Below are 13,778 nucleotides of genomic sequence, written 5' to 3'. Positions count from 1 at the left end.
ATATCTGGGTTTGCCGAACCAAGAGTGTAGTACAACAGAATATATACCTATTAGCCTAAACATTAAACTCCAGCCTGTTATTCTGGAGGTTCTCCTTGTCCCACAAGGCAGCTCTTACCCATCTCTGGACCCACATGGTTTAGGAGTATGTGGCATCTGGTGCCCGGATGTTTGGGTCCTGCAGATGCTCGCTCGAGATCTGGATATTTATGGCGCATTGGGGGCCATACTGGGGTGTGCTTGTTCTGCAGTAATGTTTAGGTAGAAGTATAACCTGGCACCTGAAGGCCAGTACTCAAGAATTCCCAGCAGAACATCACAATAAGATTCACTTTACCCGTCAGTGGTTTTATCGTTTATGGCTGATAGGTATATTTACTGTAGTACTATGTTAGTATAAAGGGTTATTCACAGTTACTGTAGATGGTAAGTGGAGTGATGATGTGTTTTGTGATTCCAGGCCAGCAAAGATGCTGGGATGTGAAACACTGGTTGGAATGAAGTCATTTGGCCGAATGCCTGTTTCCATCTGAGGCCAGAGGAAACCGTTAGCCCAGAGCAGCCTTTTTCCCACACCATCATATCTCTCTCTCCCATCATATCTCTCTCTCCCTCTCTCTCGCTCTCTCTCTAACTCACTTGCACACACCCTTGCTATTTCATACCTCCGGGGTAAAGAGGAGCTGACATTTGGAACAAGTTTAGAAAGTGACAACAGACTAAAGAGAGGTGTTACATATACCAGAGCAAGTCTCTTCACAGATTTTCCTCTGCTCTGCCCTGAGTCTGGATGTCACGACCAGCAGACACTGTGACAGTAAACACCCCATATCAAACGCCCACTGCTGCGTAGTTACTAGTTTATTTTATGCACGATAATTAATAGTCCAGCCATCAGTAAGTGATTATTAGTTTAGATTATAGTTTATAGTCATCAACCAATAGGAAACAGTCCAGCTGAGTCATTGGCTAAGTGCGACTTAAATAAAACGAGGCTCATCACAGTCCGTTGACACCTATTTTGGTTCAAATTTACAATTACAAAGAATTTTAAATGACTTTACAGTATTTGCCTTTATCACATACTAATTAAGACTAAAACTGTCTGAAATAGAAACCTATTTAAAATAAAGAACTAGACGAAGTGAGGGTATTACAGTTTAAAGGGAAAGAAACAGCAAAACCAGATACATCGTAATTTCACTTATTTTTGCCAATGTTTGACAGTTGAGTAACCAACTGACGACAGACTTTACCGTGCTCTTTGAGTAAATATATTACCATCTACTCTAAATAGCTGCATAGATTAGTTTTTACAGCCTGTGAAATTCTTTCCCAAGCCTGTATCTAGAAAATATCACTAGATTGATAAGTTAGTGAACATCATTTTCTCATTACTACTTGAGATTTTACAGGAAAAGCCTGATTTTGTTCTATCTGGCAAAATCTCTGGTCACATTTAAAATGTGTAAAATATTTAAATCACCTTAGTTTTTTTAGTCACCCTGCTTACAAATCAAACCAGTCACTTAATGTCCCTTGATGAGTTTCCTCCAGCTGTGACCGCTAACCACTGACATCTAGGGCTGTGTAATATGACAAAACATAATGGATGCTGACTGCAACACAACAAATATCTCCCGCCACCTAGAATCACATGAAAGAGTGTGGTGAGAGCGAACAAATAATAGGAAAAAAAAGAGCCATTAGGTGCTCAAAATAAACCAGAATGTCAAACGCTAAAATAAGCCTTGATGTGAGGCACGCTAAATACTTACAAAGATGGAAGGAGATAACAGTGGCAACTTCTAAAGATATGGTCTGAATTTACACTGTTGGTCAAAAAGCCCGACTCCAAGCACACAATGCTCAGCAGAAAATGCTTTACACAAGTCAAGTTGCGTTGTTTATATTCCGGCCAGAGTAGAGGAGGAAATCCAAAACGCAGCATACGACGTTACAACAGATATGTGGACGAGCCAAACGACTCATCCCTGTATGATGTTAATGGTGCACTTCATCTGAGCACTTCACTCTGCAATAGATGTCTATTGTCCTGATAACCATACAGCAGAATTGAAAGCCAGGGGCCTCAGGAAAGCTCTTGAGTAGCGGTGACTGCGTGAGATTCATCTATGTGCGTCACTAAGGATAACGCCACAATTTTTAGAGCGTTTACTGAACACTTATTGAAAACTGTTCTATATTTTATACATTAAAATGTTATGGTTACATTCTTAGTCAAACATTTTCCCAGATGTTCTAAATAAAAAATCAAAAGTAATCACATATGAAACAATATGAAATAAGTTATATTGGGATATGAGGTTTTGGTAATATCTCGCTCTGTCTGAGCGAAAACTTAGAAGAAGCAAGTTTTTCTTTGTCTTTACTAAACGGGGATCTATTATGATTAAGATTTTAGTTACGTAAGTTCCTATTGCTTTGACCAGCAGTGCACAGGTCTCTGAGCTGCAGCAAGGAGAATCTCCACAGTGGAAAAATGTTGTAAAAGGTTCTATATATGCAGAGAAGGGAAAGTGCCTTTTGGGCTTTAAATAGCACAAGTTTTGGGAGCCATAAACATCTCATTTAGAAAGATTCCATCGAACCCCCGCTACATTTGGTTTAACACAGAACCTTTACAACACAGTAAGGGCACCTCTGAGCAAGAGGGAAATTAGGGTATAGCGAGACATTTTCAGCAAACTTTATCTTCTGCTTTAGTTTGCCAGACAAGTACCCACTGAGCTGACCAAAAAACCCCCAGAAAAACCTTAAACTGTCTGAGCCTCATTAAGTTTCATACACAGTTTATTCCACAGAGACGGATAGAGTGCAGGCATCTGTCTCTGTGTCACATACAGCATACACATGCAGCGAACATCCAGAAACCACACTCCACCCAAAATAATCAGCACTCTGTGTCTGGAGGGCCACTATCAACAACCATGCAATCATCTCCCAGGGAGCAACACAACGAAAGCCGTCACAACATCCCTGGCAGAGGACTACAGGTTTGCCGACACACGTTGAAGCACTTTGTGATGCTTATGATTACATTTTTCTAAATAAATATCTTTTCTGAATAGCTTTAAGGGGGAACTCTGATGAGGCCTCCAAACTGTCTGAGGACTTACGCTCCTAAATCACTCCAAAAGTATCCAGTTCACAGGCTTAGTTTTAGGTAATAATGTCATTTATTATCTTTAGCCTCTGTTTTATGGTTTACTTTTATGAATTAAATTCTGCTTTAGACGCCTTACCTTGCTTTTATTGCTTTAGCCATTACATTTTATCTGTCTGGAGCACTTAACTATGCTTTCAAAGCTTCAGCTCAAATGAGCATTAATACTGTGGAAGTAGTGGGATCACCACACCAAACAACTTTGTTTGAAAGCGCCGATAGGTAGCCTACCTTAATCAAAACCACGTCTACAGCTCTCTCCCCTTTGGCACAAAGACTATACCTCCGCTTGTGTCGTTCGTACATTTTCCCTTAAATATCCAGGGCTGCTTTATTGAACAGAAGGTTAAAAAAATCCAAGAGAAACACTGTTGAGGAGAACTGAAGCAGTCTGCTAAGCTTTTCACATCTGGCCACAGAAGCAGCTTTCCACCAGACTCCAGCTCTACTCCTCCCTCCTTCCCTTCTCCCCACCTCCCTCCCATACTTTTCTTTTCCTCTGCCGTCTCAACTTCTCTCTTGACTGTGTTTGACTCATGCCTTTGCTCTCTCTCTCTCTCTCTCTCTCTCTCTCTGTGAGGCTGTGAATGCCTCTCTCTTTTTGTATGAATCAGCCATCCAGAGCATTACATTGTTACTGTATGACAGATGACAGTGGAGCATTATTCCTTCAGTTAACGTTATTCAACAATATCAATTAACGCTGCTGAGTTTTAACACCCCCTACTGGTGAGCACCTTCTAGGTGTAACTACACCTTTTACAAGCCTTTTTTGCCAATACCATCTCTGACATACAGTTTGTAAAATGTTAAAACTGTTAAATATCAAGATTAATTCAATATGGATATGTTATATGATAGATGCCAGCATGGCACATGTATGCACAATCACAAACAAAAATCCATGTATAGGAACAGAACACCATGGAGGGGTAAGGTGGGGTAGCTGTAGCTCAGGAGATAACGCAGGTCACCCACAAATCGGAAGGTTGATGGTTCTGCTCCAGTCTCCGTGCCAAATATTAACCCCAAGTTGCATCAGAGTATGAATGTGTTTGAATGTTAGATAGAAAGCACTTACACTGGGAAAGCATAGAAGAAAGTGCTTGTGTGAATGGCTGAATGAGGCAGGTTGTATAAAACGCTTTGAGCGCTCAGAGCAGAAAAGCCATTTTGTGGACATAAAGACACTAAACGCCCAAACCCTTATTTATTATTTCTTGCAGCACATTAAGCTCCTGCTCAAGCTGTTCTCTCTTTTAACTCCCCAAACGAGCTCAAAGGCAATATGTTTGAGTTCCTTGATAAGATCAAAAATGAGTACACACAAAGAATAATTTAGAATGCCAATAAATCAAGCTCACTAGCAATTCTGGCAGATCAGCTGATCTCAGTGCCAGTAAAAAAAAATCAGCTGAGATTCTTCTAAATATCCAACTGGCAAACTGCAGACAGGATGTGATATTAAAGCTGATGAACACTGCCTATAGTTGCTTTGCATACACAAGTCGCTTTGTAACCCAGCTCTGGCACAGCTCCTCTTTCATCCTGTTTCTGATTTACTCAGTGTCACGTCAAGATTTCAATGACGCCTGCTCTGTTCTATAACACTGTGCGTGGGAGGGCATGGAGGTCCTAGAACAAGGCCAAACCACCAAATATAAAAGTGCAAATCGAAAAAAACAATAACTATAGAGGTCTGAACTAGTTTGTGTGTGTGCATGTGTGTGTGTGTGCGTGTACAGATGGGCATATTTCATATGTGGCACGCCAAACAGACCTAAAAAGCGTAAAATGAAAAGGAAAAACTGTATATTGTAATTATAAAAGCAGCTGGACAAAAGCCTACAAAAACTCATCTAAACATTCTCCTGATCCTGCTTCTGATCTTTTGTATTTGCACATTTCATCACAAATTGCTATTAAGAAAAATTAAATTAAGCATAACAGATAGGATAAATCACAAATCAAAGTAACAAAGTTTAATCCCCCGCTGCCTCTATAATCAAATCTATGCTGCTGGGAAGGACGCCTGAGGTTGAGAACCTTCTGAACGATATTTGGATGGTATGCAAATGTGTTGAAGTCCCTGCTGTCTGTGGGTTGTTGCTTACATGAGAATCCAGCTTTGACCTACTTGGCTATAGTTGTCCAGTAGCACAAAGGCGTGAATCTCAGTAGCCACAAACAAATGAAGCTCGGCCCTAATTGAAACTTTCACAGAGCACCAGGTGCTTCATAGCTCGAGGAAGCTGCTGAATGGCATTTAATTTTTTTTACACAGAAAGCATGATGTTTGATTCTAAAGTGCTGTTTGGTGAGTTCATATATTATTCCGCTGCAACTGATAGCTCAATTCAATTTATATAACACCAAATTACAACAACAGTTGCCTCAAGGCGCTTTGTATTGTGAGGTAAAGACTCTAAAATGATACAAAGAAAACAGCAACAATCATATGACCCCCTATGAGCAAGCGCTCTGGCGACAGTGGGAAGGAAAAACTTCCTTTTAACAGGAAGAAACCTCCAGCAGAACCAGCTCAGGGAGGGACAGATATCTGCCGCAACCGGTTGGGGGTGAGTGGATGAAGACAGGACAAAGACAGTAGAGCCAGAGATTAATAACAAATAATAATTCAATGCAGGGTGGTGTATAAACACAGTGATTCCTTGAACAGCTTCTCAGCCTTGACTGACCATTTTTCCTCATTGTAAAGATAGAAAACTGTGTACATCCATGTAAGAGTTCCCTTTAAAACATAATAAAGGAACAAAGCTATTCAGTCACATGACCTCAACCACTGACTACAGGATACCCTTAGAAAGAGATTCTAAGGGTATCATTGTGAGAATGTCTCTACAGACCATTGCTGTCTCATTCACCAGAGGGTTTGTCATGTGCAGTAATTAATCAAAGACGTATTTCGCCTTGAAACTGCACTTTACCAGGAAAGGTTTCCAGTACACAAAAAATTATGCAACAACTCCTCAATATTCTCCCTATAATCTATTTTGAATCGGATGAGTGGAGGAATTAAACAGAGCACACACTGAAAGCAAGGACACAAACAGAAGTTAATGGGTCCATCATATTGATCTAGCCTCACTGTGATGTCACATTAAATAATACTTATGGGTTTTGTCTAAATAACAAAGCTGTTGGATTAAAAATCCTCAACAAGAGGAGATTTTAGCTTTCACTCTCTCTTACACATCTCTCTGCATGCATTTGCACATGAATCCCACTTGGAAAAAGACAAAAAAACCAACCTAAATCTAATCTAAATTTATCTCGTGTTCTTATCTTGAATATTTTACACTTCTTTACACTTCAAACAGACTCACAGCTGTTGATGAAAACAGTTTTCGTCTGCTTTGACGTGCAGTTCGGAGGAAAGAAAAGCATAAACTTTATGGGTCAGAGTGTCGCCGTGCAGATTGGCTAAGTCTAAAATATGAAACAGAAAAGCTGTCACACAAACCGAATCATCCAGGACTAAATTATCTGCAGTCTAAACAGCTTGAATCTCGTCAAAACACTGTCACACTCTTTTTGATTTTAATTACTTCGTTAACCTTACGCATCTCATTTCATGCAGCTAGTTGTTGTTGCTGTCACTTAGATTCTGTTAAGCAGTCAGGTGTTTTCCCTTCCTGCTGCCTTGAGTTTTAGAACACACTGAAAATATATTTCATGTACACTTTAAACCACTTGAGTTATTTTTAATTATTTTTCTAATTATTTACACTTTTACAGAATAAGTTGAATAAATAAGTGTGGCTTGTTATTGTGATTGTTCTTATCGATTGCCATAAATGCTTTTGAATTCAAAAACTGTAACTTAGCATTCTTAAAAGAATATCTGAGGCTCTGTCTTCAGGCCATTCTTCACCTCAGCTTCTACTGCAGTTTGTTCAACACCAGCATGACTCCAGATTTCCTCCTCATCATAGCAATTAGGGGATATTTCAAAAGGATCAAATAACAGGTCATTAAATTGGAGAAGAAGAAGCTCCAGTGACGCCATTGAGGTTACATCTCCCTCTGCTGGCGACCCCACAGTCCTGCACACTGTGTGTATACCCTCCTGCAGTCAAACATCTGGCATTTAGAACAAGCCGATGACTTAGACCGCAACCCAGGAATAAGCAGAGCCACTCCAGTCTATGGCTGCAGAGGAATCTGTCAGTCAGCAACATTTCAGAGTAAAGCCTCGTCTACCAAAGGCTGCATCCATGCCTTCAGTAGCTGAGCTGATAATAAATGAACTGCATGGCAAGTCTCCCACAAGATGAAGCAGGGAAAAGTTGTGAGAATTTATAGTAAATCAAATGCATCGCTGTTACATAAAGAAACTTCACAGAGTAATATATTCCTTTTGAAAAATACGAAAAAAAAAAAAATCCAGTCCAAGCTACAAGTCTTACAATGTTCCAGACAGCTTTCCTCCTGAACTCTTGCCAAATATCTAGCTGGCACATCAAGCTGCTTGTAAGAGAATCTGGCTGTTCTTTCTCCTCTAATATTTGTGGTGTACTTTTTCTTTACTTGAAATTTTTTGCAATCCCTGGCTATTGTTGCATCTTAAGAATGTAAAACATAGTTACTGTTTCCAGAAAACCTGAAATTTGTCTTGTGCATACGCTTAAGGATACTTTCAGCAAAACACAGCAAGTTTGGTTAAAACTAGCAGTAAAAGCCTTTTCATCCTTACGTCACATTAGATTCTGTGCAGAACAAAAAAAACCAAGTATTAACTTTGCTTTAAATCTAGACAGATTTTAACAAACTGTGCCTGTGTTGAAATGCCATGCTACAACGATACACAATTTATAAACTGAATTCAGAACAGAAAACAGTAGACTCTGCATTAGCAAGAAACAGCAGCTACATCTGTAACACTCTTCCATAAACTGTACAAAAACTGCATATAAAAGTCCAGCTGTCCATGTAAGAACACAATTGTTCTTATTTCCCATTAAAACAACAAAGACTCACCTTAGCTGCATGGTCGCTGACTGTTTGGACAGAGCATTTTTACTCCAAAAGCTACTTTGGTTGTTTCAAAGCTGCAGCAAACAGTGACTCATCTTGTGTTAATCAAACCCACATCAACAGCAAAGCAGAGCTTGATAGCTGACAACAACAGAAGAGACTTCAAGCGTACCGTGGAGAAGTCTGCTCCCTCCGCTGGGCCATTTTGTTCCTCCCCTGCATCACTTAAAGTGTCTTCAGACTTGATGACATCCACCTCTAGAGAAAGGCACACAACACAATGCAATCAGTGCAATGGCAAATCTTCCAAATATAGGAATCAATAACAAGTGTTTAGAGTGAATGGTTCTGAGACTTATCTTTCCTGAGCACAGATACAATGATGAGTCACAGACTTTGTACAATAGCAAAGTAGCAGAGTGTTTCTGGATGGTTTTATTCACTATTACCCTTCCCTGAAAAGGACCATTACCACTGAATCTGAGTTTATCAGAAGCCTAAAGGTCCAGTTGGGTTTTTTTTTCCTTTTATTCTATATAGTTGTGAGAGAGAATTTGGGGGGTTTATATCTTGGTATTATTAGTCAACATGAGCTGATGACTGTCATTGGAAGCTTAAAAAGTCTCATAAATGATTCTATAGAAGAGAAAAATAAATAAAAACTACATCTTCTTTTGAAGCACTCACTAGTAGCAGATTGGATTTTCACCCTTCATACCCAAACTGGGAAACAACAGAAATTTTGTTTCTGACAAGCTCACCAAGATATCACCTGATGCTGTGACACTGTCATGCTGTAAATATATCCTCTAATTCATAATGACAACACATTCCCTGTGTGACGCACATCACAACCTTGCCCTTGACCTCTCTTTATTGGACTCGGTTCCGGCACAATTATTTCAGATGAGCAAAAACTGCCAACAGAGGACTGCTGAAGGTTCACTCTGTGAGTCTCCCTTCCTGCAACACACTCACATCAGCTGGCTTGTGTATGTTTGTTTTACAGATTCCAGACTTCTAGCTGTGTATCTGAGACCGAGTCACGTGCACTTGTAATGTGACTGTGCATGCTGACTTAGACTGTAGCCAGACCATGCTTTTGTGCTTGTAAGAGAGACTAACAAAGAACATATGAATATAAAGGGTGTTGTTGTCAGACTAATCGTGGCCTAAGGTATTGGTGGTGCAAACCAGCTCTGTACTTCCATTGAATAACATGTCAAAGTGTCTCATTGTGAGCTACTATGGCATAAAAATGAGTCTGTGGATGCCAAACTTTGATCAAAGTGTTTTAAAATACCATCTTTTTTAAAAATCAGATAATCGAGACCTACTAATAACTCTTCATTAGAATTACAATTTTCTCAAAATAGCATAAAGGCTCAGGACAACATATAGTCACAACAGCAATCTATCACAATGGGATGTCACAAAAAAGCTAAAACCCCTGTAAGCTCAATAACGGTGAGCTATGTGGCATTTAACTTTGCGGAGCTTTTGCCATTAATCACCAGAAGAGGACTGAATCTAATTTAGCATATTTGCTTAGGAATAAGACTTTGACAAACATATTGGCGTGTGATGCATGAGTGTGTGGACCTGGAATAAACCTGAACAAGGACTGAAATAAATCAGCATTTACCCACCTTGAGCTTTAGTGCCACAGCTCTCCAAGGATCCATCCACAAAATCAGAGGGATTTTCAGTCATCAGATTCTCAGTATGAAGTTCTATGGATCCTTCACTCTTAAGTGAAAGTGCCGTTATTTCCGAGGAACTTCGATCAGCACTATTTGAAAGAACAATGTCACCCTGTGGGATAGACAAAGTGATCTGATTCTCAGGTAGCCTTTCCTCTGCTGTTATCTCGGAATTATCCTGTTTAGGTTGAACATTTCCACTCTCATCTGCTGCCACTACCACAGGCATATCACTTGTCTCACTGGTCTGTTGAACATCCTCTTCAACTATGTTGATGACTTTGCTCTCTTCTGTTACAGGTGGCTCAGTTTCGGTAAGTACCCCGCTGCCCAATCCTGATGCTGAAAGCTCTATCCCTACATTCAGGTCAGAGCTGTTGGTCTCCTCAGTTTCACTTTCCTCCACCTGTACTGTTGGAGTATCCTCACTCCTAGCTGAGTCAAAGGACAGATCCTCTTTGGAAAGATCTGGGGCTAGATTCTCAGTCGCTTCAGAATTTAAATCATCCAAGCTCAAGAGTTTGGGTTCTGATTCAAGCTGGGTGTCAGGCTCCGATGAGAGTCCTGTATCCACAGTTGTGAAATGTTCACAGGTTTCTTTAGGTTTAAAGTCACTGGGTGCCTCAATCTTAAATCCAGCTGAGGACTGCTGTACTATCGTTGACTGAAGTAAGTCCTGATCCTCCATAGCGACGCTGCCATTAGCAGGCTGGAATATTTCTGTTGTAGAGCTTCCAGCTGATCTGAAACTGCCATCGTCATCACTGGAGAGTCCATGGGCCGTACCTGAGTCATGGGCAGCTTGACGTTCAGTTGGCATCTTGTCAGGCAACGGCTCACAGTTAAAAGTATCAGTCTGTGTATCTACTACGACGTCACTGAAAGCCAAAAAAACAGCTGAACTGTCAGCTTCTTCCACAGGCAAAATGCTGCTTTCAATACTGTATCCAGAGGGTTCGACTACGTCTTCACTGTGTAGCTCTTTTCCACCGACTGCGTCAGTACAACTCCCAGAATGACAACCACTTTCTGATGCCAAACCCCACTCCTGCTCTGTAGCGTAATCCCTACCAGCTGTTTCCTGGTTTTGTTCCAGGCTGTTTATGTCTGGTAGAGGTTCCCCTTCATGGAGACCTTCTATCAACAGACATGGAACAGGTTGAGGCTCCTTGATTACATCACCACACTCTATCAGCGTTGGGTCTGGGAGGTCCATCGGGGTTGATAAAGTGTCTGTTAATCCTTCACTCTCTTCCTCGTTTTCATCTAGAGATGGTACATTACTGACATCCCGGCTGTGTTTCGCGTCTTCTTTCCCAACGTTCTCTTCTTCTTGGGAGCACTCCTTCACTTCAGAATCAGAATTGTCTGAAACCTCAGAGTATGATGATGATGCTGACTGGCCCATGATTGACTCGTTTGTGTCTCCGCTGGCCTTTAGTAGATCTGTTAATTCAGAGCTGATCTCCTCCTCCCTCCTCTTGGCTGAGCTGTCCTCTGCTTCCTGCTCAGATCTATCCTCTCCCTTCTTGGCCTCCTGTCCTTCCTGGATCACAGCCTCTCCTCTATCAGTTTCCTCTGCCTGTTTACCACAGCCTGCCTGTGGTAGAATTCCCACAGTGAGACTTTTCCCTTCAGCCTCACTCTGTACTCCTTCACTCCTGTCAGACAAACTCAAACTCTGCATGGAAACAACAGGCCGCTCCTGTTCCTCCTCCTCCTCCTCTGCTTTGGAGTAATCTCTCTCCGTGTTTGAACACACCCAGTCCCCTGGGGGAACGAGGCCATGCTCCTGGGGGTGTACTTCTGATGTTGGAGTACTCACAGTCAAACTACAGTCTTTCTCTGCATTTCCAGGCTCACCTTGTCTACAATCAACAGTGCTGTTGCTCTCCACTGGGCAATTTTCTAACCAACTCCCTTGTGTTGTTGTATCCGGGCACTCCGACGCCGTATCAGACTGCTGGAGTCGATCCAGACATGTTAAGTGTGCTTCGACACCGTCAGAACATTCAGCAGCAGTGTGCAGAGAATCAAATTGCAGCTTCAGTACAGAAACTCCCTGCAGAATACGGAACAAGACAAAGAAAATGTTAGCTCTTCTTTAAAAAAACAAAAAACAAAAAGAAACAACAGACCTGCACTTCAGTTCTTATCAAGCGCTGACTCTATGATTGCATAAGGTGTTCCACTGGTTATACAAATGAAGTTTGAAGGTTAAAAAAGTGAGGGCAGTGAAAAGACAAACAATCCAACAATGTTCAGTAGCAGCAGAGCTCCTGGTTTTAGCCAATGTGAGCACAGATAGCGTGCTAAAAGAGGAAGGTGGCATGACTCACCTTGGCATGAAGATGACAAATCAAGTGCAGCAGCTGCTCCACACTCTTCTGAAAGGACGGTGGGTCACGCCCAGGGTGTATGCTCAGTGTCAAAGTGTGTGTGTTCAGTTTGGGAAGGTGGCAAAACACCTGAACGTCTTCAGAGACCTGCTGGACAGTGTCAGACTCTTCGTCCTTCTCCGGCTCGGTCTCAGCCCTGCCGTGAAATAAACACTTAGATCATCCGGAAGGGTCTGCAGTGTGATTGGCTAACACGGAAAGAAGGTTTTAACAGTGATGTCAGCCAATTCACAGAGTGCAGTTTTTCTTCCATAATTCACATCCTTAAACTTCAAACTGGCTAAGGTCGGTTGTGAAAGTCGATTCTAGTAGTCAGCAAATAATCAAGCAAAGTACAGAGATTACATGTTAGTAAAACTTTAAAAGTTCCAGATGCCATATCCTGTCCACTAAAAATTATACTTTTCTTTCCAGTATTAAAATACACGTACTTAAAGGCCACTCCTAACTGATAAGCTTTCTAAAAAAACCTTCTCTCCCCTGCTGCATTTCATTCAAGAGTTGACAGTAAAGTATGTGCAGTTTTTCATTTTTTTCGTTTTTTTATTTTTCATATGTTGGTGCTGCACAGGGGAGACGCCTCCTAGTAAGGCAGATCTGTTTGCGTAATCCTGGGTGGACTTCTTTAACACCGAGGCCCGGCAGCTGAGGTCACCAGCCAAGGCTACAAGTGACTTCACTTTTCATGAGGCAAATGTAATTACCAGCACATAAAGAGCGAGATGGAGGTCATAAACTGTCTTCAGCGCAAGCTTAGCAACAAGGAAGCTCGCTAAGTGGCAGTTTTCCTTCAGCGTGTGGCATCTTCACTTTGAGTTTAGTGAAACGTTCTCTGCAAAGACATAAAAGGAGTCTCTTTCCACTTTAAGCTCTGTCTAAGTCGATGTACTCAAACGCTCCTTTTTCCCTCCTCTGAGTTTTAATTTTGAATGAAAGAATTTGACCTCATTAGTCTCTGGAAGATATTATTAGAGGATAATACTTGACAACTTTAAACAAAACACATACACCATGCCATTAAACTGCAGAGACAGCACTGCAGTGTGTTTGGATTAAAGTGGAGCTGCGTATAGTGAGACTGAAAAGGTACTACAAGAGGTCAGTGGAAACAGGACTGAGGCTTTTGTGTTGCAGAATAGTTTCCCATCACTTTGGATTGCCTTGGAACAATACTGGCAGCCCACAACTTTTCAATTTGCCCTCAACTATCTGACTGCAGCTGAAAGTGCTAAGCTAGGCTGCTGCGTGGCTTGGTGGTGATGTTCTTTGAATACTTCTATTGTTCTGTGAGGACAACAGACAAACAACATTGCTATAAAAGAAGGAGGAACCACGCCATCTGCCCTCTGATATATTGACATGGAACTGTTTGTACAGAGAGGAGGGCAATGTTCACTGAACCTCAGGGCTAATGTCACTGTCACACAGCGTGAGGACAGTTTAGACAAATAAATCTTTTTCAAGCATAGCCATATGACACGAAACCTGAAC

The 13,778-nt window shown here is 41.3% G+C and overlaps 1 protein-coding gene across 5 annotated transcripts in view; it reads right to left on the bottom strand.

Moving 5' to 3' along the window:
• LOC116325647 (A-kinase anchor protein 13) overlaps positions 1 to 13,778 on the bottom strand; it is a 124,764-nt gene that overhangs the window by 64,616 nt on the left and 46,370 nt on the right. For all 5 annotated transcript variants that reach the window (XM_039613087.1, XM_039613093.1, XM_039613100.1 and 2 more), the window contains exons 7-9: positions 12,228 to 12,423; positions 9,835 to 11,950; positions 8,358 to 8,443 (exon numbers count right to left, since the gene is read on the bottom strand). In XM_039613087.1, coding sequence (XP_039469021.1) covers positions 8,358 to 8,443; positions 9,835 to 11,950; positions 12,228 to 12,423 — 2,398 coding nt within the window. The remainder of the gene's footprint in view (positions 1 to 8,357; positions 8,444 to 9,834; positions 11,951 to 12,227; positions 12,424 to 13,778) is intronic.

The sequence above is a fragment of the Oreochromis aureus genome, linkage group 1, assembly GCF_013358895.1.
Source record: "Oreochromis aureus strain Israel breed Guangdong linkage group 1, ZZ_aureus, whole genome shotgun sequence".
Lineage (NCBI taxonomy): Eukaryota > Metazoa > Chordata > Actinopteri > Cichliformes > Cichlidae > Oreochromis > Oreochromis aureus.
Note: the sequence above shows the minus strand (reverse complement) of the source record. Positions and strands in the feature narration are given on the sequence as shown.